This window comes from Anoplophora glabripennis, unplaced genomic scaffold, assembly GCF_000390285.2.
Source record: "Anoplophora glabripennis isolate ALB-LARVAE unplaced genomic scaffold, Agla_2.0 scaffold50, whole genome shotgun sequence".
NCBI classification, from domain to species: domain Eukaryota; kingdom Metazoa; phylum Arthropoda; class Insecta; order Coleoptera; family Cerambycidae; genus Anoplophora; species Anoplophora glabripennis.
The window spans coordinates 1240508-1265098 of NW_019416330.1; the positions used below are offsets into that span (position 1 = coordinate 1240508).

At 31.1% G+C, this 24591-nt stretch overlaps 1 protein-coding gene across 1 annotated transcript in view; it reads left to right on the forward strand.

Moving 5' to 3' along the window:
• Window positions 1-4433: 4433 nt before the first annotated feature.
• Window positions 4434-24591, forward strand: part of LOC108914711 — a 37761-nt gene continuing 17603 nt past the window's right edge. The window contains exon 1 of the mRNA XM_018720581.1: window positions 4434-4997. Coding sequence (XP_018576097.1) covers window positions 4922-4997 — 76 coding nt within the window. The 5' untranslated portion in view covers window positions 4434-4921. The remainder of the gene's footprint in view (window positions 4998-24591) is intronic.

The window sequence follows — 24591 nt, forward strand, 5'->3', positions numbered from 1 at the left end:
GGAGAGTGCCAGGCCTAGAGCTCCTGTGGGGAAAGAGCATGGCAGAGAAACCCACGATCGTTGCTCTTACCACTCAAATATAAATACAAAACAACCGCTAATCAAAGGCATAAATTAAGAACCTTTGCTAATGATAAATAAGTCCTGTCTCATTTAATGTGCCACTAAATGTCATCTGTTAACCCCATATTAGTCATACACACTTCCAAGTAAAACTGGCGAGATTTGGTGTTAGTTAGCCGGCAGAGCCTGAAGGTACTGAGGTCCAATAATACGGGAGGCTACTCAGATAAAGTTGAGATTTCGGAAGATCCTTGTTAACACTGGAGTCCCATACGGGAGGCTATCCAGCTTAATCCAGATTCGTTCCGCACGGGCGAAAATGTTAGTAACTCAAAAAGGCTCGTATAGACGTGTGACATAAAGTGGACACAAGAAATCAAAGAACAACATGATCTTGTTTAAAACAAGTTAAATGTGAAATAAAGAAGTCGTTATTGCACTATCTGGGCGGCCTCGACAAAATACATATTTGAACATGTCATAAATAATAAACAACCTTAAATAATAATTGTAACAATTTTATATTAGGAAAATATACGCCCCTAAGCGTAAGACAATGAAGGCTAAACATATACAGAATTATTATCACGAGACATATATATTTTACGTACAACGTCATCACTACTAAAACAAGTTAGCTGTAAAACAAAGGAGTCATTATTTTAAAGTCGGGGGCGCCCACGACGATATACATATTTTAACATGAAAGAAATAATGAGCAATCGTTAATAATAAGTATAACAAGTTTACCTTAGAAAAATATATGCCCTTGAGCATAAAGCAATGGAAGCTAAACATACAAAGAATTATTATCATGAAACATCTATAAATATTACAATCATAAGATTACACAGAACAATTAACAACAAAGTACTTAAAGAATATTACCTGCTAATTAATGACACTTTAACCAATTAACTTTTCACTATTTTGACACACTGCCCGCCGATCGTCTTACTGCCGATCTCCACAATGTTCTCACTTCAACTAACTATCTTCGACTAATTAGGCTTCCTTCCAGAATTTCCTACCTAAGTGCTTGTTTTTTGTGCTTCCTTCTACCGACCGTTAATATTACTTTTTTATTATTATATAACACTCATGTAACAGCTGACGTCGAAGTTGATAAGATAAGTACGGTTTTGCACAAAGTATACGAAAAAATAGGAAGAGTAAAAAAAGTTTGTAAATGAAATGTAGTATTAAAAGCTATTCTTCTTGTTGGAATTGGCTAAAAAATAGACTATTCAAAAATACCATTCAACTAGTTAACGTGTACCAAAATTCAAATTTCTAAGTTTAACCGTTTTCGTGAAAAAAAATTAAAATAAAAGCTAATTTCTTCTACCATTTTGAGATTTGAATATTTTCTCAGGAGGGGCTCAAATCAAGAAAATATATTGGTAGTACCCCCCTAAAATTACTTTCTAAACACCTCCTTAAAATATTTGCACTACATTATGAAACACCCTCTATAACGAACTTTCAAATAAAATCGAAAAAATTTTATTGAGAATATAATTTCTATTAATCATTATGTTACATTTAGTTTCCCCCATTTGATGATATCCCCTCCTCAAAACTTACAAATATTTTGTACAAGACAATATGAAGAGGTTACAACTTTTGTGTAAGAAGGGACTGCAGAAGAAAAAAGAACACAGCAATTTAAGAATTCATATTGTGTTTAAATCAATTTGCCTGCCTCCTATAAAGGTACATTTCTTTACGTCAGACAACATTGTGTTGCGGATAAATAATAGATCTTTAGCATAGCATAATTCGACGCTGCTGAACAAAGGTTCTACTACAAGATAGTTTTAACATTGGATATTGTCATGGTAAATTAACACCTCGGTTTTGTTTGAAGGTCGAGAGTTCAACTCCCTCTTTTCTAGTCTAAAGTAGCTATAAACACTTTCCAGCTGCCTCCGATTTTTAATACATCTAATATTAGCACTTACTTTACTTGGGGTAGATCAGTGTGGGCTGATTTACAATATTTTATCATCATTTTGATACCTATTTTATATTTGCTAAAAAATCTTAGACATACAAGTAGAAGTAGTTTATTTTGTTTTTCCTTATAGTCGTATGATCACCGATTGCTCTACTGAGATCATTTAGGTGCTTTAAAAGTTATTATTCATTCATTAATATTTTATTTATAACCGGATCTTACAATTTCCATAAACACTTAGTCGATGGCTTTAAAATTAACTGTGAATAAATGATTTCTAATTAGTAGAATATTTGAAACGGTCCAAGCTATTCGCAGAATATTTGTGACATCACACCACTCGACTGGCTCTACCCAACGGCTTAGTGGGCTATTAGCTGTTATCTTAAGTTACTTATTTGTGGTATAGTTCAGTTTTTTCTTTTTTGTTGGTATATACAAAAAAAAAATATCAAAGAAACTTTTGCGCTAAAAGGATCAGTCAACGGCTATTTTTATTAAATTATTTTTGACTAAACAAAAATCAGACACTGAAAAATGTAGACAAGTAAAAAGTACTCATTACTATGCCAGGCACTTCAGTTGAATACTCTGGTGCAAAAAAGGGACAATTTCTTTGAAAAATGAACTCTTTTTGTCTGGTGCAAATATGGAATTTGTGGGCTTAATAGAAACTCAACTACGAGGCTTGATTAAAAAATAACGGGAATTGTTAATTTTCTCAGAAAGTATTTATTTAATCTTCGATTTTTATTCCATCCCCTTCAGAGTGATATATTTATGCAAACGTAGTTTCCAGTTTGAAAAACACTGGTAGACCGCTTCTTTAGGCTTCGCCATGAGGTTTGTGATTTTGCGTTTATCTCATCTATTGTTGAAAAACGTTGTCCTTTGACTAACTTTGGGAGTCTGGGAAAAAGTCACAGGAGTCATGTCCGGAAAATAGAATGGTTCCGGCATCACAATGGTGTTGTGTTTCGTCAAGAAGCGGTCGTGGTGCAAAATCCGCGAGTTGTGTCTCGTGTTCCTATCGTTTTCTCTTGATTGTCTCACGCAAATTGCGCAAAACTTGTAGGTAGTACTCCTTGTTAACTGTACGACCAGGCAGTAAAAACTCGTGATGCACTATTCCATTGTAGTTGAAGAAAACGACCAGATCTCGCCTTAGCTTCGTGTATTCTTGGTCTTCCTGAAAACATTTGTGTAGGCCAAAGGCATTCTTTAACATTTTAACACAAAATATCAAACAAATTCGTCAGAAACATTGAGGTAACTCTTACTCATTCGCTCGCTAAACACAAACTAAGAGTGGCAGCTGCCTAAAAATTGACGGTGCTACCAATAAACAAAAAAAGAATCAACTCGATAGTCAAGATACAACATGCGCAGTTTGAAAATTCCCGTTACTTTTGGACTAGTACAGGAACAGTTCAAGTAACGTATCACTTATCCTCATATTGCACGACAATTTGTTCTGGCCGTTTGTTTTAAAAAATTAGTATTTTTGTAATAATAAACAGAACTGCCATAAATGTTTAGAAGCCACGTGATCGTTGATATTTAGGCAACCCAACATTACACGACTGGTACCGGTAACGGAAAATCCCTAAATCTTGACGTCACCAATATTAGTGATTCGTTTACAACGAACAGTAACAAACCGCTACCCCTACGCTACTATGATTTACTGATGGCAACTAATAAATCCGAAGCTGGAATAAATCTGCTGGTTCTATTGACGAAGGTTCTTAGTTTACTAGATATTGTAAGTGTAATTCAATGCTGGTCGGGGCAATACGCTGAGTATTTGTTTCGCTCAGTATCATTAGTTAATTACGTTATTGTCACATATAGAAGATTTTAAGAATGCTCTTTGATTTCCTAATTAATAATGAGCAGGTTTTCTGTATCAAATAGAGTAGCATAGCATGCATGCATCGTACAATGCAAAATGTGATTTTGGAAATCTTATATAATAGGAGATTTATATGACTCAGAAGATACCTGATGGGAATTTACTATTTAAACAAACTCAAAGTTACGGACAGCTATAATTAGTCAGTCTCTAATTACGTATTGTTAATTATTATTATTTGTATGCCACAGTAATCACAAAGAGAAAATGAAAAGTACGTACGGTGGTAAATTATTGCTTCCTAAATCGAATTACATGATAATGATTAAGTTAAGCAGCTTTTATTAAGCCGTATGGTACATGCAACAATTGTGCAATGGTACACATAGCACGGCATGGTAACTGCAGAAGAATGCCATCCACTTTTTACTGCCTTGCCCCGATTGCCCCTACGTCACGTACACTCAAGTGGTTTAGGTAAGTCCTCTTGGTGCCGTTACTCGACCAGTCTGCAGAAGAAGGTGCGCGCCTCATCATCTACCAATGTTCAATCGCGACGCCAAGACAACTAATACAGCCAAACAAAATCAATAGAAATCGCGGTTAAAAAAAATTTTTTGGAAATGTGTTTCGAAATTGATCCATGTTATCATCCATCCGGTTCGGGAAGGAAGAGATCAAAATGAAGAATTCCACTGCCTCGTATGACCTAAATATCCAGTGAAGTACTACGTTTTAAAAAAATCTCACATCACCGGTATATCTATAATTTTGCAGCAGCAATTAATTGTTAATTATCGGTTTAACAGTTATTTACTGTATAGCTTTCCCTGAAGACTTGAACCGCCACAACATCAAGTGTATTTTAAAGACCAATGTGATTTGTGACATATACAGGACGTTGAATCTATAGATTCCATCCAGTGAAGTGTTTGATGACTAGTGAATCTATCAAGTTAACTTTGGTGCTCAGTTGTTTCTTTTGTATTCTGATGCACCGCAGCCGGCTAGATGATAGTGTAGAGTGATTGACCTGTGACAACATGGCTATCACTAATTTTAGTTGGACTATCATGGTACATGCGGCGCTGCTGGTGTCCATGTTTGTGTATGCATCAGGTAAGGACGCCAACAAGCTAGAATAGTGTAAAAGTAGAGCAGGTCTCGAAATTTAAGTGTGCTCTACCACATGCCATACAAACTTTCGCGAAAGTTGCAAATGGATTTTACGTTTGGACAATCTCGGCTCTCCTCTAATTTATTCTACATTATTTTTCATATTTAAAACTTGAAAGTTGATGAAATACTGTCAGAAGAACTGCTTCCGATTTTTTTCCCTTTAATAAAGGATATATGTATTTGTAATACTTTCAGCAAACTTTAGAAGGAATGCATTTTATTAAAAATAATATTAATGACTTAAATAAACGTATATTATGTACATCAACGCTCTCTTGCATACAAAGAGAGAAAATCATATTTTTTAGCATTTCAAACATTTTTCAGGAATGCTTGTGTCAAAAAATATTGAAGTTATTCAGTTTCTTAGAAGAATTCTTTGGAGTAGGCCTTGGAAATATTTCATTTGTCTCGCGAACAAAATATAACCTACTACGACGTACTCAGGTCATGTGAATGTAGAAAGTTACCCAATATTATGGGACACTAATTCTTAGTCTATTTCCTTTCTATTTCCTTTTGTCCTGTAAAAAAATAAGGATTTTAGAGATTATTGAGAATTAATTATTTTAATATTTCTTCCTAGCGTGTTTAGGTATGACGAAAAGATTTGAAATGATGTAGTTTTGCTAATTAATAGGGGCGAGAGGGGTAATGCGACGGACTTCAAGGGAAAATGGGTGTTCTTTTATAGTTATAATATACTCAGATTATTAGAGCTTATAAAATAATTCAGAAATATTTATTAATTGTACTGAAATAAATTTTTTGTTTATTTAAATAATATTTACTTGCTTACAGCCTTAGAGCTTAGATATTTGCAAATTAATTAAAGATACAAAAAAAAAGAAATATTCGTCGTCGTATAAGTGATGGATATCTTATGTTTTATAAGATTAATATTTTATTACTGTTCCTGAAAATGAATACATATTTATGAAACAATAATCACGAAATTAATAATAAAGCAGAAATAAATTAGCGATACTAACAATAATTCAAACGGCCTTAATATGCCATGACCTAGATATATTTCCTTGTGTCTAGTTTTATGACAAGTTAATGACAGATGATCGTCAAATTATAGTTATTTATAGATAGATTTATACATATTTTTAATTTATTTCTAGATTTATTATCTGCTCTTCATTATTATTTTTTCAAATTTTAGAAAGCATGATACATAAATCTATCAAAATTATCAAATACAACGATAAGATCAAGGAGGCAAGTGAAACATTGCAGGTTATTTCTGTTAGATTGAAGTGTAATCTGCTACGATTCTTAATAAGTACTAAATAAGCCAAAATTTTTATTTATATATTTTTTTACAGATATATTTAAGAGTAGTATTTTATATATCTAATAAAATTCGATTAATATTAAATATTGGCTTCCAATACCTTTCCGTCTGCACCTATATTTCGTTATGTAAAGCTCCTTAAGTAAAACACGAATATTGTTTGACCTGAGAATGTATTCTAAACTCTCCCACTATTGTGAATTGTGGCCATAATAAAAAAGTGATTAGTTTCCTTAACCCAATTCTAGTAAACTAGTTACAAAAAATGTTATTCTTAGACCAAGTGACATTCATCCACAATGTATTTGTACCGATTATTTTTAATTTTAACGACCTCTTTTGACTACCACTTGGAAGTAATAAAAAAAATCAAATTTTAACGAATTCGTTGTTGTTAGATCTCTTCAATGTTTATAATTCCAATCCATAGTCAACTGCAACCATATTTTTTTTGGTGCAAATATTGGAGAAGAACTATTAGGATTGGAAAAAAATCCAACGGGTTGTTACTCAGGGTGATTTGAAATACAAGTGTATCAATTTGTATAGTTTTTCGATTAAGTTAAGAAAAATATCTACTTTTTAGGTTGCTCTGTAAGAGATTATGTAAGTGTAATAAGACCCAGGCACTTAAAAAACTGTAATTTTTACAAAAATATTTAAAAACGCGAATACGAATCTAAATATTTGTTCTTAATTATATGAAAGAGACTGTATACTACTATAGTCTTTCCGAAGTACATGTATAAAAACGCCTAGCAATAAAATTTAATAAGTTTCATAGGCGTCCCTAAAAAAGTTTTCTGCTAAAGTTAAAAAATTATAATAATTTGTAGGTATATAATGTGTAGAAAAAGATGCTTACGATTTGAATGTTCCAATCTTGGAAACTCTTAAAAACATTATAATTTTTCCACTATTTAAACTAATTAATCAATGTATTAGCTCCAACGTATTTCCTACAGCTTTCAAGTTATCCAGGGTTATTCCTGTTTTTAAGAAAGGTGAGAAAGATGATGTATCTAACTACCGACCAATATCTCTTGTTCCCGTTCTGGCAAAGGTTTTCGAAACTGCCTTAAAAATGCAAATTGCAGAGTATTTTGAAAACAATAATTTATTCCATTCTAGTCAATACGGTTTTAGGAACAAAAGGTCAACAACTTTAGTTATTAACCAGTTGACTACAATTATTTTAAACAATTTCAAATCAAACAATGTTGTCAGTGGAAATTTTTACGATTTGACTAAGGTATTTGAGTGTGTGTCCCACAGAATTCTCTTAAATAAACTAAAATTTTACAATTTTACTGACAATAGCGTGTATTGAGTCTTATCTATCGAACAAAACTCAGTATGTTTTTTATAATTCTTGTTCTTCATACCTAACAAAAATAGTTCATGGAGTTCCCCAAGGCTCAGTATTGGGCCCTATTCTATTTCTTATCTATATCAATGATTTCCCAAATTGTGATATCTCTTGTTTTTATTTTATTTGCCGATGATACTACCGCTTTAAAGTCAAATAATAACTTAATTAAACTCACAGAGGATTCAGTGGATACGCTGCCGCTGATAAAGGACTGGTTTATTGCTAATAGATTGAACTTAAATGTTGACAAAACTCAATCTTTGCTTTTTACACTTCGCCATATCAATACTTGTGATAACTCAAATAGCATTAAATTTCTTGGAGTTCACCTTGACACGAAATTGAGTTGGGAAAAACATGTCAATGATTTATCCGCACGTTTATTTAAGAATATTTTCCTACTGCGTAATTTGGATCGTGTAGTATCTAAGCCTGTACTCATATCTGGATATTATGGTACTTTTCATGCCACCCTGACTTATGCAATTTTTAACTGGGGTCATTCGTCTCACAGTGATAAAATTTTTGGTTTACAACGTAAATGTATTAGAATTATGGCTGGAATAAAATACAGAGATGATTTTTGGGAGCACTTTAAACCGCTAAATATTCTTACAATGCCGCCAGTTTACATATTTGAATGTCTCATTTATATAAAAAATAATCAGAATAGATTTGTTCGACAAGAAAATTTTTATTTTCATCATACACGAGAGCAACATAATATTAGGCCTAAATTTCATAGATTAGCGAAATCCAGAGATGGCACAAATTATTTTTGCATTAAATTCTTTAATAGACTTCCATCTGAGATTCGATCACTAAATTTAGACTGTTTTAAGGCCAGAATTAGAAAATATCTTAAGAGAAAAGCGTTTTACAATTTTGATGAGTTCCTTGCTGGCCAGTTTTTAGATATATATTGTATGTTCACTTTTCTATGCTGTTTACGTTATATTTATCTGAATGTGTTTTTTAGCTTTAGTGTAGTATTGCTTATATGTTGTATCTTTCGTGTTTTTCTTTCTTTGACTTGTGTAAACATTTTAATGTATAGACACCAATAAATTATTTGATTTGATTTGATTGATTTGATATGATTTGATTATACCACAAAAATTGGAGCATTTGTGTTTCAGATCATTCTGAGTAAGAATTTATTAAAATTTTTTCCCTAAAAATATTCCTCATCGTACTCCCTTAAGATTGGTAGCATTTGGTCATGGCTTTGAAGACAATGGGTCGTGCTTTGATGACGATTTATATGACACCAAAATAATTTGTTAAAATAGATAAAAATGTTATGAGGGTAGTTAGTTCTTAAAGACCACATTGTACAGGAGGATATCTGCGCCCCTCCCTGAAGATTTATGGTCCTTCAAATAATAATTTTTGAGCAAAAAAATATTAAAATGAAAATTATTGCTGATACTTTGATTGTTTTTTTTGCAAATTTTATTATTGCTTCAGATACGTGGACGGAATCTTTTGTAAAGTATGAGGAGGCCATTTCCAACATTTATTATGATATTTTATGATTTTCCATTTATAATTAAGGCTTGTCTCAATTTATTTTCCTAGTTTTAGGCCCTGTACTTTGAGTCTCAGTTAAAGCTTGATTAACTAATCAGGCGATTAGACTGTGATTATCCTTTATAAAATAAATCAGTATACAGGGTCGGAAAGTCCCCATGGTTCATCGGCCGTTACGTGAGAGCGATAAAGAAAGTCATAGATATCCGTGCGATAGAGAAAGATGGCTATAATGAAGGCGTCTAATAGTCACCGCCCATTTCGCCCTTCCATAAATAAGAACCACCTCCACAGTCTAATCGCCTGATCAGTTAATCAAGCTTTAACCTTAAAGTACCGGGCCTTAATGTATTCTTATTGTAACAAAAGCTTTCTTATGGAGCAGAATCATATTCTTTTTTTGCTGGGTCATATTTGTTTCAAATAAATCAAGATATCTAAAACATATTTTAAATTGGCAAAATATTGATGGTAGAAAAAAGTTTTCGAGAAATTACCTGCAGGAAAACCACACGTAATTAAATTTTTGTTCTCATACATAAATTCGTAAGGAACGGATCCCCTTAATTTTCAATGAGGAATCACCTACATAATTCTTTATAGAAATTATATAATTAAATAATTTCATTCATTTACCAATATTAAGAAACCGTCTTTTTAATGAACGGTTTACAACACCTCAGAGAAAGTTTCAAAATTCAAGGCAAAGTTCATTGCCTCTGTTTGGTAGAGAACAATCAAATTTCTTTGTATTGCAAGTTTAACTAGATCCGAAACGGTCAAATGGTACTATGTATTGAAGACTTGGCCTTAGACTCAATCGTAATCAGCAGAAAAAGTCAACTGATATGGACATATTGCTACATACACATACAGTGATGGTTTATTTAGATAATTAATAATAATTATGTAATTTTACCAAGTCTTGTTACTATTATTGAAGTGGGGATCAGAAACTAAAAAAGTATGGCTTTATATCACACCAAATTTGGCGCTACTGGATTTTAGAAAATCAGTTGTAGCGGCTAAGAGAAATTTAAAATATGGGGTTCTACCGTAAGTTAAGCACAAAATCAATATTAAAAATGTATATGTTACACTTTATATAATACCCGTTATAGTCAAAAGTATTTATGTCTACTATAATATTAATGTGACAGATATCTAGGCATATGTTTGTTTAAACGTGAATAATAATAATACATTGTCATGTACATATGTCCAATGAAATAAAACCATTCTTTAAAGATACTCATTATCTATTCAAAATTTTCAACTTTTGATTCAAAACTTTCAACTTTTGATTCAAAATTTGAAATTAATGTACAGGGTGTATTTGAAATGCATGTACCGGGGTACCACCACAGGTTCCTGTTGATTACATCCATTTTAGAGACACATTTTTGTATAAAAAGTATATTTTGGGGACCAGGTGGCAGAGTATCCTACTATTTTAATTTTTATCACCGTTTAAATCATTGTATTTTTTCAAGAGAAAAATTTGTGTACTTCTATGATATTGATCCAAGAAACTGTTCTGGAGATAAACGCGTTTAACGCTGAATATATCGTATTATTTTCGACATTTCTTAAAAGCAAGAAAACATATAAACCATAATTAGTAAAAGAAGTACATAATATTAAATGCATTTGACGTTATACAGTTATTTTGCTAATTAAACATTAAAAACTAATTGTTGCTTTTTGGTATTTATTACTATTTTATTTACAATTTTGCTAAACTACCTAATTCCCAATCTTGGATAGGTATGACCATTTAGAATATTTTAGATGAGTTCTTCCTTCAGTTGTGATATTAAAATTAGCTATAGAATATTAGTGTATTTAATACTCTAAATGTGTTACCGTTATAGAATCAAGTATTTTGCAAGAAAATGATTAATTAAACACTTTAATAACACTAATTTTGATATCAAATGTATAATTATATTTATTGCAGCTGAAAGAAAAGTTACACCATGTGAGTATAACATCCTTAATGCAATGGAAATTAAAAGTCAGTTTTCGTTCGTTGAACAGAAAAATTGCTTAAAAAGCGTTGTACCGACAATTAAATTGTTGAAATGTCAACGACAGGAAGAGTAAAATTAAAAAAAATATATATAGAATTGAACTATAACTTTTTTTATAGAAGGAAATTTGGGCTGGTAATTTAATTAAATCAGGTTATGCAATAATTATATTAATCTGTGGCGATTATATTGGGGGACTCCAGCACTTTAAAAATTCGATCAGTTCGTTTAATTCCAAATGGTGTTTCAAAGAAAAAAGAAATTTGAGGGTGAGTTAATTTTAAACACTATAAGTGTATAACACAATTGAATAAATAGAAAGTAAACTGTCCATATCACAAAGAAAATTGTTTTTTGTTTCCAAATCTCAAATACAAAGTAGTTATTCAAAGAATGACTTTCATGATCATTAAAGATCAAATTAAAATTATAATGTGACGAACAGTTTTTTGGTTGATATAATTGTTTACAAATTTAGTGCATTTTTACTTTTATGCGTGTATATACAGGATGTCCCGTTCATGTTTCAGAAAAACTTGTGTGCAAGTTCCTCATGGGAACAATAGGGTTAGTTCATGTAAAGTTTTTTTCTTAGAAGCCCTGTTTTCGAGATACAGTGTGTTGAAGTTGTTACTTTCCAAATGGTTTTTCTTAATTATCTTTAAATAGGCTAAAGTCAGCAAAGCAAATGTCAAAATTTGTACCAAAACTATAACATCATTTGAAACCTACGTCTTTTAGGATAGGCACTTTTTCTTTAAAGGATCTAAAGAATTACACCCTTTATTAACAGAGCATATATAAGGACTACCATTTTATACTACCACTATACAATATTACTTCCATATGGTAGAAAAGGTTTTCTGGTTATTGAACACTAGTTAAAGAAAGTATCAATTAGAAAAGAGAGAATGAAATCTGCCTACCACCAAAACCTAGTAACGACAGACGAATACTAAAAAAACTAATTTATGCAAATTATTCCATTTTCACTGTTTTAAATGTTATTAGGAATTCGTTTTCTGCAATAGGTACCCTCATATTCCAATTACATGAACTGATTGGTAATAAGCAGCTGCATTTAACAATATACCATTATTCACTTGTAGATTATTAGAAAAACAATGTAAAATAAGGATGTAAAGCAAAGGCATTCTACCGATGATGCTAACAGTATATAAAATTATTTTGTGAAGTATTTTTTATTTGTATAAAAATTGCTGTTTATAAATATATGAAAATTATTGGGTTTTTATATGTTTAATTGCATTACTAAATGTATAAATAAATAATTTCTGCAGAATAGTTTAACATGACACGTTATTTGGTTGCTGGACTTCCCATTGTGAAAACGAAAATAAAAAGTTATGATTTATATTAGAGAAAGTTGACTGAGTCATACATAGTTATGGTAGAATTAATTAATCTTCTAGTTTGGTAAGCATATACATTTGACAATGAAAGTACAAAGCCAAAGCTATTTGCATTTTGCTTCGAAATGTTATCTTGCTATATTTTTCATACGCTTGTGTGTGTGTGATAGTATTTAAAACAATACATTATTTCTTGTTATTTCATCTTTAACCGTTAAAAACTAATCAAATCAATCTTAGACAAATACGAGTTTCATAAAATTTAGATGAATCTCACAGAAAGCAAACCCCTGAATTCCCGAAAGTAAGGAAAAAAGAAAGAAACATGAAACATTTATTATTAAAAACTTGTGTATCTCTCGTAGCCATATTTTCATTGACTGCTTTATTTTACATTTTACTTTCTGGCTCATTTTGTAAAATGGCTGGGCAATTTACAAAATGACGAGCAACGCTTGACCAGATTGTTAAATGTTTAAAATCATCATCTCTTTAACACTCTGGCTGGAGGATATCAGTCGCTTTTTACTCGCTTAAATTGTTTTAGTTGTTTTGGAAAATAAAACAATAGTTTGATTAATAGGTTTGCATTAAATTATGAACTTCTATTATATTTATTGAATTATCTGAAGAGAAAGAACTTTTCTATTTGTAAATTTATGAGAAAATATAAATTTCCTGCCCAAACTTTTAAATATTTAAAAGTGACCCCAATTACCCCAATTAAAGTACTTTCATATCCTGAAACATCGAATAGAGCCACTAAAAGGTATTTTCAGTAATACTATATCACATGGATCGTTTAAACACACTTATAATTCACGTAGTTATATCAGAAACTGCTTAATAAATAAAATCCATCGAATTCAGATCAGAACTTCTAGCGGATCATAGCAGTTTTCTGGAATTTTTTTGTTCCGCTATTGGATTACAGATGTAATGTACGGGTGTAATTTTTAATCACGAAGTGCTACTTGATACTACAATACTGGAAATAGTATTGTTGTCTTGATATTCCTTGCTGTTGGGATGTTAGGAAACATTATTTATTCTAAGGTTATAATAGAAAACAGGACTTCAGAATTCAGAATCACTCAATAATACAATAATAATTCCACAACGTAACAGAAAAATCGAGAAGAATTTTATGACCTCTCAGAAGTCCCGATATGAATTCAGTAAATTTTAATTTATTATTTATTCATTTATTACTAGTTAATTAGTTTCTGGATCCATTATGGAAGTAATGTGATCAAGCCATGAAATGAAGCTGTTATTTTTTTGCATAACGATCGGGACTACATTTATGACCTTCTTTGAATTCTTAACAGTGTCTTTTAGTGACAATCTTCAATATTTCAAAACATTTGGGTAAACACAAACAAATAAAACAAATACAAAGTACAAATAACAACTTAAATAGCGAAATAATATTATAAATAAATTAATAGGCATTGTATACTGTACGTTTATTTAGAAAGACCATATATGTTTTACTTTTAAAAAACATGTTCTATTCTATTAAACTATCTACAGTATTAGGATTAGGAATAATGAGATTCAACAATTTGCCCATCTTTTTATAAAACTATGTACCTATTTTACGATCTGGTTGCAACACATTTATTTTTTTAACTTTTGGAGGAGGTCGTGTTCAATTTTTGTAAGCAATGTTTTCTTTAATACAAAGGGTAATAGAAAATTTTCTGCTTAACGTTGAATCAAAAGACTTAAATGTGAATTTTTTGTTCGATAATATTATTTTTCAGTATAAATAATCTCCATTAATTTCAACATAGTACTTTCCCTGCTCGTCTTGCCACGACTTTATTCAATTAGAAAAAGACATCGTTCTTCTTGTTGACGTCTCATGGGATGCTTTTTAAATTTCTAAATAAAGTGTCTGCCTGAGTAGTTTTTGTACGGGAGTCAATAATTTTGGAAGCCACCATACTAAAATTTTACCAAAGCCTAGTTTTTCAAGTAGAATTGATACAGACCGTCACAAATAAGTTTGCATCTGAGATAGCACCGCCCACAATTGGACACGGCATGGCAGCCACTATACAAAATCCTATACGGCTCATTCCTTTTAGACGAATGCATTCTTTCTCAATCTCGCGCAGCTCTGCCTGAGTTTGTAACGGTTTGTACATTGTATATTTGAAATACACTTAATTTTTAATAGTGGCAGACACTAGTCAATTCTTTCTATTCTTAGGTTGATATTTTTTCTATAGTACGATCGTATACGATGCAAAGTAATAAATCATTGCCTGTCAAGGGAATCAGTGCAACACATTTTATATGGGGTTTTGGAAATTGAATAATTTCTTTATGCATTATGGATTAACAGTTATATATTTATGAAGGACAAAATGAAAAACAAAGGCATCTCCTTCGCACATTGGGCGGCAGGACAACAATACATTTATTACTCCCTTCATTATCCCTCATATGACTTGTGTCTTGTGTTTTTTGCGGCGGCGCGCGTGCCGGCCTGGCGTGGTCAGTTTCGTTTCGGTTGTATTGGTGCTGCGTGTTTCTCGCTCGCGATATTTGTGAGGTTATAACTGTTATAAGTGCAATTATATTTCTTTCGGGCTATATGTGTGTTTCGCGCTATTATTTGAGAATTTGTGAGTGAAATCATATTTCTTGTGCTCCGTAACAAAAGTGTTTTTAGTGTTTTATTTGTGTGCTGTGTGTGTGTTTCGGGCTGTTGTTTGTGAATCGTGAATGCTATTATATTTTCTGTGCTAGTGAAGTGAAGTTTTTTGTATTATTATTGCTCTGTTGTCGTTATATGGATAAATGGAGGCGGTGCCTGGATGTTCGCGAGCCGGATGTACTGCTGTGGGTACAAAAAAATCTATATTAAGTTACAGAGAAAAAACGATAATATTAAATGTCTATAACCCTTTAGAAAAGGATCATCCCATGAAACTGAAGACTGGTTTGGTGGAAATGTGTTCTAGATATACTGGAGTAAGCGAATTATCTGTTTTCAAAATTTTAAGAGAGAAGAAAATTGAAGGAGACGTTAAGAAACCTAAAAAAGGGGGTGCAAAGAAGAAATTAATATTAAATGAAGATGAGAAAAATGCAGTTTGGCGTACAGTACATAAATCATAGAATTTATATTTTGTTTATAATTTGTTAACATTTCTTGTTTGATAGAAAAATAACTTATTTTGTTGAGATTGGTAGAGAATTGTTGTTAGTGTTTTCATTTGATAGAATCATATCATAGGATTTATATTTTGTTTTCATTCTGTAAATATTTATAGTATATCTGTTATACAAGGTTTTTGCTTTGAAACTTCGTTCTCCTTATAAAAAAAAGAATCGTAATGGGGTGCGATGAAGAGATCAGTTCACGTCTGGAACCCTGTTCCTACAAAAATCCCTTTATTCTCATAAACTATTTGTTTTAAATGTAATTTATTATAAATCCAATTCGTTATTTAAATTCCACATATGTACTACATTTCACCTCTGTACGCGCCACTGTTTATTGTTCCCTGCTCTACGATCAAGCTCGCCAGGTTAGTATTTGACGTATAACCGACCACTTCGTACACTCGATGCACCTGGCCGACTACAGCTAGTACCAGAACACAGTGCGTATGCGGCGGTATTTCAGATTTTACATTCAATTTCATTTTAAATTTGAAACGGTTCATCTTACGCCTCCTAAAAATGATGACACGATTTTCCTTTGATAAAAGACCGACAATTTTTTGCTCTACTTTGCATCGTTTACGATCGTACTATAGTAGGTACCTCCATCGTAACAGCAGCCAAAAAAGTATAATCTTGCATGTTTTTCAGAAGAAAAATTGTAGGCAAAATACATAAATGAGTTCTAATCATTCACAAATGCTAAAAATGATTTTCTATCAAAGATAACGATATAATTTAATCTGAGTGTGATGATTAAATCCTACATATTTTAACTCAGAATTGTCTTGCGGAAGGATTGAATGATATTGTTATTTGCATGAGTGAAGAGAAAATAAGCTGGAGTGGATTCACGCTCTCCTTAACACAGGTTAGGTTTTTTCCAATTCCTGTATTTACGACCATGACTCGTAGTGAGAGTACTAAAAAACTGCTAATAACTTTGTATATACTCAGTCATTGACTCGATGGGAATTTATGTAAGTATTTAATCATTTATTTTATGTCGCACATTTACAGGTTTCGAATGAACCAATTATAGAACCAACAACTGTGAAACTTTACACGGAAACGTTTTCTCTAATTTGTTGAAAAATTTGACATTACATTGAGTTTAGAATACGCATTAAATGAAAAATATATCTCTCATTTCTGAAGGAACATTGATATATGAAATAGATAGTCTAAAATATAAAATTTGAGCTTTTGGGCATCATCTCTGCTTGGCTTTAAACTAAGTAGTAAGTTGAAAAAATTAGTCCAATTAATGTAATTTTACGATGAATTTTTAAAAATTGCTTAGAGTAAAGTACTTACCTTTCCTTTTAAAAATATCTTTGATATTTAAGTACTTAAGAAAGTTATTGAGAACTAAAAGTTATGACAGATTGTCACTTTTCAATTTGATCGGCCAATTTAATTTTCACAATCACAAAGTACAAATTCCTAATTATTTGTTAGAGAAGAAGTAACTAATATAATAAACATAAATAAACAAATAATATAATGGTTATTCAAATGTGTTGCCACCAACCATTATACATCGCTCAACACTTTTGGTATTTTCTGTGCAGGCGTTTTGGATTTCTTGAATGGGGATGGCATTAATTGTATCTTTTATTATTCGTTTTTCAAAGGGGACCCATAATAGGCTTTCTGCTTGAGATAGACCCATAAATAAAAGTCTATTACAGTTAAATCAGGACTTTTAGGAGACCAAGGAATTGAGGCATATCCACCGCCAAGAAAATTGACCATTTAGCCATTCTCGAATAATTCTCGTTAAATGCGCTAGGTGTCCGTCTTTTTAGGACAATTTTGAAAAAATTGATCACCACAAACAAAAATCTAATCGTTTTGCCTCGTCATTTTCTTCTAATCTGTGTATAAATTTAGCTTTGAATGGTTTTAATTTAATAACCTTGTAAATAACTTGCAAGTGAGATTTACTAATATTGCCAATTTCTAGTGCTTTTTTCCTTGATGACATTTTAGGACAGCGCCTTACAGAATCTATTGCAAGTATAGTCGCTGCATTGTGGTCTTCATTTAGGTCGTATTTTTTCTTTTTCACATTCAACACACTGCCACTATTCCCAAATTTTGGAATATTCTTCCCTCAAACCATAACATTGTACAATAAAAATTTTTTGTTCTAGCGCTAACATTTCTAAATCAGCAAAGTTGATTAAAATGCTATTAACGTGTCAATTTGACATATGGGATTGACATAAACAAATAACAGCTTGCCATTATTAAATCGGTCGATAGCCGCACGGTTTAAGGAGTCAGTACTTAAATCGATGTGTGCTATCTGCCCGGGTTTCGAATCCCGCGGCCGGTAAACCGTAGATTAGCTATGTTTGTACGGAGGATTGGCATCCTCTGTGCAGGTATGGTAGGGTGGAAGAATGTTGGCTTGGGTCAATGTGAGAGATTGACACCGGTTGGCATTTGACCACCCCCCCTAATTAATGAGATTTTCCAGGTTTCCCTCATTCCTGCACTGAATGGTGGCTAGGGCCTACCAACATAAGTCGTCCCTGGGCGCAAATGCGGCCTGCTTAATAATAATATGCCGCCTCCTCTCCCGCACAAATCTCCGACTTCTGGACTAATTCTCGTAGTTAGAATGAGGAGTAGAGATATTATTATTATTATTGCTTTGAATTCAAGGAAAAAAAAAAGTTGGCTGATGAAATTGAAAATTGACAATCTGTCATAACTTTTAGTTCTCAATAACATTCCTATAAATAATTTTGAGATTTTTTAAAAACAAAGGTGCTTTACTCTTGACAATTTTTGAAAATTCATCGTAAAAACACTATGTGCATTATAGGCCAGACATTATAGCTTTTTTTCGGGAAAAAATACTATTAGAAGTTTCTCTGCGGAATATTGTTCAGAAACGTGTTATAAACAAAATATCAAAAAATCTACTCGAGACTAGTTGGGAAACTTTTGTTAAAACAATGGTCAAAATTATGGAAAAGTGATTTTTTGACTCGCGTAAAAAACTGTTATTCATAGAGAAAAAGGGTTTATACAAAAAAGGTAGGTATTAAATAAATCTGTAAAATAAGACAAGTCCGATTAAATTCCGATAATTTGTTTATGCGCAAGAGCTCAAAAATGGTCGAAATTGTCCGCTTTTTTCAATTGCTAATAATTAATGCAATTTTTATCGCAGACACTTGTAATTCACGATTTTTGAGGCTTTTTGCACCCTTAATGAGTGGTAAAAATTTCAGCCCAAAAGCTTCATTAGCTTGGCGTTGGCGGAATTTGTTATCTAAGAAGATGCTATTTTCCAATTCATTTTTCCCAAGCTCACAGGCGTTGTAGGGTTTCGATCATTAGTTGTTTTACTGACAATTTAATTTGTTTAAAAATGACTGAAAAAATGTTAATATTTATTAAATTGTTAAGCGCGCATACTCCGCCTCGCTCTCCCCACTCGTTCGCTAGACCAAGTAATAGAACGCATCGCCGCTATCTTCTTTTTCGTAATTAAATAGTTGAATTCACCTTAATGTTAATGTAGGACATGAAAATATAGCTCTTAATGTATACTCTCTCCAAATTTCGGCTCTTTAATATTAATAATTAAGGTCACTGCGATTAAATAAAAAAAAATTATCTTAGCTTCTAATCAACTTACAACGATTTTTTTTTTTAATTCGAAGAAAAGTAAAGTATAGAGGTTACTATTTTATTTTATAATAATTACCTATCTTAACAATTTAATAAATATTAACATTTTTTCAGTCATTTTTAAACAAATTAAATTAGTAAAACTAAATTCTCAGTAAATGCATATGTCAATACAACTATTTAGGTACAAAAACAACTAATGGTCGAAACCCTACAGCGCCTGTGAGCTTGGGAAAAATGAATTGAAAATAGCATCTTCTTAGATAACAAATTCCGCCAACGCCAAACCAATGAAGCTTTCGGGCTGAAATTTTTACCACTTATTAAGGGTGTAAAAAGCCTCAAAAATCCTGAATTATAAGTGTCTGCGATGAAAATTGCATTAATTATTAGCAATTGAAAAAAACGGCAATTTTCGACCATTTTTGAGCTCTTGTGCATAAACAAATTATTATCGGAATTTAATCCGACTTTTCTCATTTTATAGGCTTATTTAATACCTACCTTTTTTGTATAAACTTTTTTTCGCTATGAATAATAGTTTTTTTACGTGAGTCCAAAAACCACTTTTCCATAACTTTGACAACTGTTAAAACAAAGTTAGTTTCCCAACTAGCCTCGAGTTGATTTTTTGATATTTTATTTATAACAGTTTTCCGAACAATATTCCGAAGAGAAACTTCTAATAGTATTTTTTCCTGAAACAGGCTCTTTCATGTCTATAATGACTGGGCTATTAATTAATTGAACTAATTTTTTCAAATTCTTAGTTTAAGGTAGAGATGAAGCCCAGACGTTCACAATTCGAAAAATTTTTTTCATTTACACCCCACGTGCACTCAATCCGTGGACACACAGTATATAATCAGTCAAATTTCATTAATAGAGAATTATTATTCTTCTTCCTTGCATAAAAATTGACGCAGCAGTAAAATTCTATTCTATTCTCTCGCGATTGAATGTAACTTTGATGATCCTGTTTATAATTATAGGTTAATTACTAAGATGGATAATATTTATATATTATTGAAATATCAGTTTTCAGCATGAGGGTGTTACGGGAAATAGTTTAGTTTCTTCGAAATTAGAAATAGGTAACCTGTTTCAAATTTCATTGAAAACTGAAATTCCATTAGGTACAAATTTATATTTTAACATCGTTAGTCAGAAATTAAAAAATATTGTTAAAATCATCATCCGTTCCAGGAAAATCGACTTTGAAAATGAGACCTATTTTTACTAATATTTTAATTGTGATACAAAGTGTAACATAACCTTAAAACAATTCGAAATGTTCATTTCTGCAACTGCCTTTTTCTTTAACGAAGATATCATCATCCTGAGACTACTAAAATTTAGGTTTTAACTAACCTACCTCAATAATTTTACTCTGGACAGATACTAGCAAACTAGGTGGTACAACATTGAGAACATTTGAGGAATACATCCAAATTCTGAATGATACTTAGCATTCAACAGCGTCCCTTTTTATTCTACCGTTAATTCCGTTAGATGGACACTTCACAGGCGTGCCACTAATCAATGCCATATTCGTAAACAAAATTATACGCATAGGAATCTTCTTACACCTCATGTTTTGTGTTAATCTCTTCCTCTAACAGCGAATCTAGGTCTTCTCGATCCTTAATAACTCCGTGTCCGTGACGTGAACTATAGTTCAAATAAATTAAATATTGCAGAAAAATAATAGTCTTATATGCAGATTTAAAAGAAGATAGATGCACAATACGCAAATCTTTAATTTCTTTGTTACAGTAATTTTAATTTCTTCACGTTGGCGTTGGCAAATAAAATGCGGTAAAATTAAAACAATAATATCAAAATTACATTAAAATACAATAATCTGTTTCATCGGCTGTGATTGGTGTAATTTTTCACGAGATTCTGTTCAACCAATCAGCGAGTGCATTATCTCGATCTTAGACATAACGTTTTGTCACTGTTCGTTGTAAACGAATCATTAATATTGATGACGTCAAGAATATTTGTAACCATTGCCACTCGTGCATTGTTGGGTTGCCTAAGTTGAGTGGTCACGTGGCTTGTAAACATTCATGAAGACCCTGTATAAGATTAATATGCACCTTTATCTATCAAAGTATTTGTTCTTCTACAAGAGTCTTGCCTCTTCTTTTGACGCGAAGATATTCATTAATTATTTTATAAATAGAGACAATAATCATTGTTGTACCAAGAAATCAAAATCAATTTTTTAATAAATACTGATACTGACAGATGATGTATTAATATAATGAAGAACTATATATTTTCAGTGTTAGAAATGTAGTATAATTTTATCAACAGTACATATTCTTTCCCTCTCCGTGATCCTTTTATACTGCATCAAATGCAAAAATTGAGATTGCCTTTATTCATTTTACCTTTAACTAATTTTATTTTTTTATCACATTGCAGATGTTGACGACACATAATGTAAATGTGACAGAAACACAATTAATTATATTAACTATGTTCTTAATAATTTATGAACTTTCTTATTTCATGAAGGAGATGATGATATACCATTACAAGAATTTTAATGAGAGGAAACCTGGAGAAAGTTCAAACTCTGAAAAGTTTGCAACTAGTCATTAACAAGTATTTTGCTGGCATGTAATGATTCTGAAACATTTTTATTTGTTATACTCATAATTGTAATTATTGATATTTATAATGTGTACCTACTTAGTTTATATTTGCAAAAATGGGTCTTCATACTGATCATCTCTTGAGGTTAAAAAAAAGATATAAATAATTTTATAACAGACTGAAACTGAAAAGTACCTAAGACTGTACGAGGTTTTGCATAGATTTTGAAATTAAAAAAATATTTCTCTCAGAGTAAAATATGTCCGGAAATTATGAGGTGATTCTACTAAAAGGTACACTTTTTTAATAAAATCAATATTAAAGGAGTTATTTGTAATTTCATTTTTTTATTAACGAATTTTGATATACCTAACTTTTATATTAATTTTATTTCAAATTTGGTACTTTTGATAACTACACGAGAAAGGAAATCATTAAATATCATCAAAAAGATTATCTCGTTTCAAGTCGACAACAATCAATTTTAACGTTAGAATAAGTTTTTCAAGTACAATTAAAACTTACCCACTTTACAGTGTAAATGAAGCAGGATTTGAACATAAAAGAGAATTTCGTTCTAAACAATTAATTGTAAGTATTAAAATTTTCATTCGTTATAAATCATTCATTGAATAATTTATTTAGTTGTAATATTTAAAAATACATTATAATATGTAATAAATTGTTGGGATTTGAACGAGCAAGGAGGTCGCAAGATTTTGTAGCAATACTAAGCGTTCTTTCTCGGAAACAGTTAAAGTTAACGTGGAACAAAATAAACTTATTTTTAACAATCTTCAATATTATTATTCTAATTTTCTTTAAACACAAAGAAATTTTGATCGATTTTCTAAAAAATAAGGGCATACAGACTATTAAAGCTCTAAGGCTTTAGAACGTTTGTTAGTAATCTATGTGTGCCAAATTAGAAAAAAAATACTTATTTTAAAAACAACGTAGGTAAAATATTAATAAAAAAATTGGGGTTATGTAATTTCGTTAATATTCAATTTGTGTGTGCCATATGAACTTATACCATTTATAGGTAGAATCACCTTCTAACTTTTTTGCTCGTAGTTTTCTAATACCCGTACATTATGCGTATTTAGTTGGCATCAGAATTTATAGAGATTTCTACAAAAACAATTTGCACTTAATTAAAAAAAGATGATTTTACTTTTTTATCTAAGGAAAAATGGTAATTACCGAAGTTGGGATATTTTCAGATTTCAAACAAATATGTAAAAATACAATTGACTGTTGCATTTCGAAGGTATAAACCGTTTTTGTTTTATTAAACATATACAGTGCTATTTTTTTAAAACCTGACATAGGCAAACTTTTTTATTTGAAATGATAGACTAGTGCTTCCAAATGCAAAGTTGTAGGAAATAACTTGATTAAGAAAAATTTACCTACAAATAATTCTTCCCGGTGTTGCCAGATTTCTGCAGTAGCTACTAAAACGATATTTTTTTAAATGGCGACACCGTATTTTTTTAACATAATTTGACAAACCTTCAAATTCTAAATAGAAAATGTTTTGTAACGAATTTTTGCTTGTCTTTAAAATGTGGTTAGCATGGAGAACTTTGATCTTGCATGTACAGGGTGATCAGAAAATCGGTAAATATAAAAATCGTTCAAGAATAAACTGCCTTTGGTTTTAACAATACAGATATATGTTATTAAGGAAAGTAGCTCAAAATTGAAATTTATATTATAATTTCAATTTGTGTATGATACTATGATAGAAACGGACAGTAAAAAATTGTTATTGTTCATTTTACGAGAAAAAAGTATTCTTGATTAAAATTTTTGCTCATCTTTAAAGTCATTTTGAAGATATTTTAAAGACAAGCAACAATTTTAATGAAAAATAAAAAAACGGACAGTAAAACATTTTTATTGTTCATTTTACGAGAAAAAGGCATTCCCGATTAAAATATTTGCTTATCTTTAAAATACGGTTGGCATGGAGAACTTTCATCTTGCATGTACAGGGTGATTAGAAAATCGGTAAATATAAAAATCGTTCAAGAATAAACTGCCTTTGTTTTCAACAATACAGAAGTATATTATTAAGAAAAGTTGCTTAGAATTAAAATTTATATTATAATTTCAATTTGTGTATGAATTGGCCTACTTCGATAGAAACGGGAAGTAAAAAATTTTTATTCATTTTATGAGAAAAAGGCATTCTAGATTCAAATTTTTTCTCATCTTTAAAGACATTTTAAAGATATTTTAAAGACAAAAATTTATAAACAAATTGAAATTGTAATATAAATTTAAATTCTATGCAACTTTCCTTGATAACATATTTCTTTATTGTTAAAAACAAAAGCAGTTTATTCTTGAACGATTTTTATATTTAGGGATTCTCTGATCACCCTGTACATGCAAGATGACAGTTCTTCATGCCGACCGCATTTTAAAGAGCAAAGCAAGCAAAAATTTTAATCAAGGATGC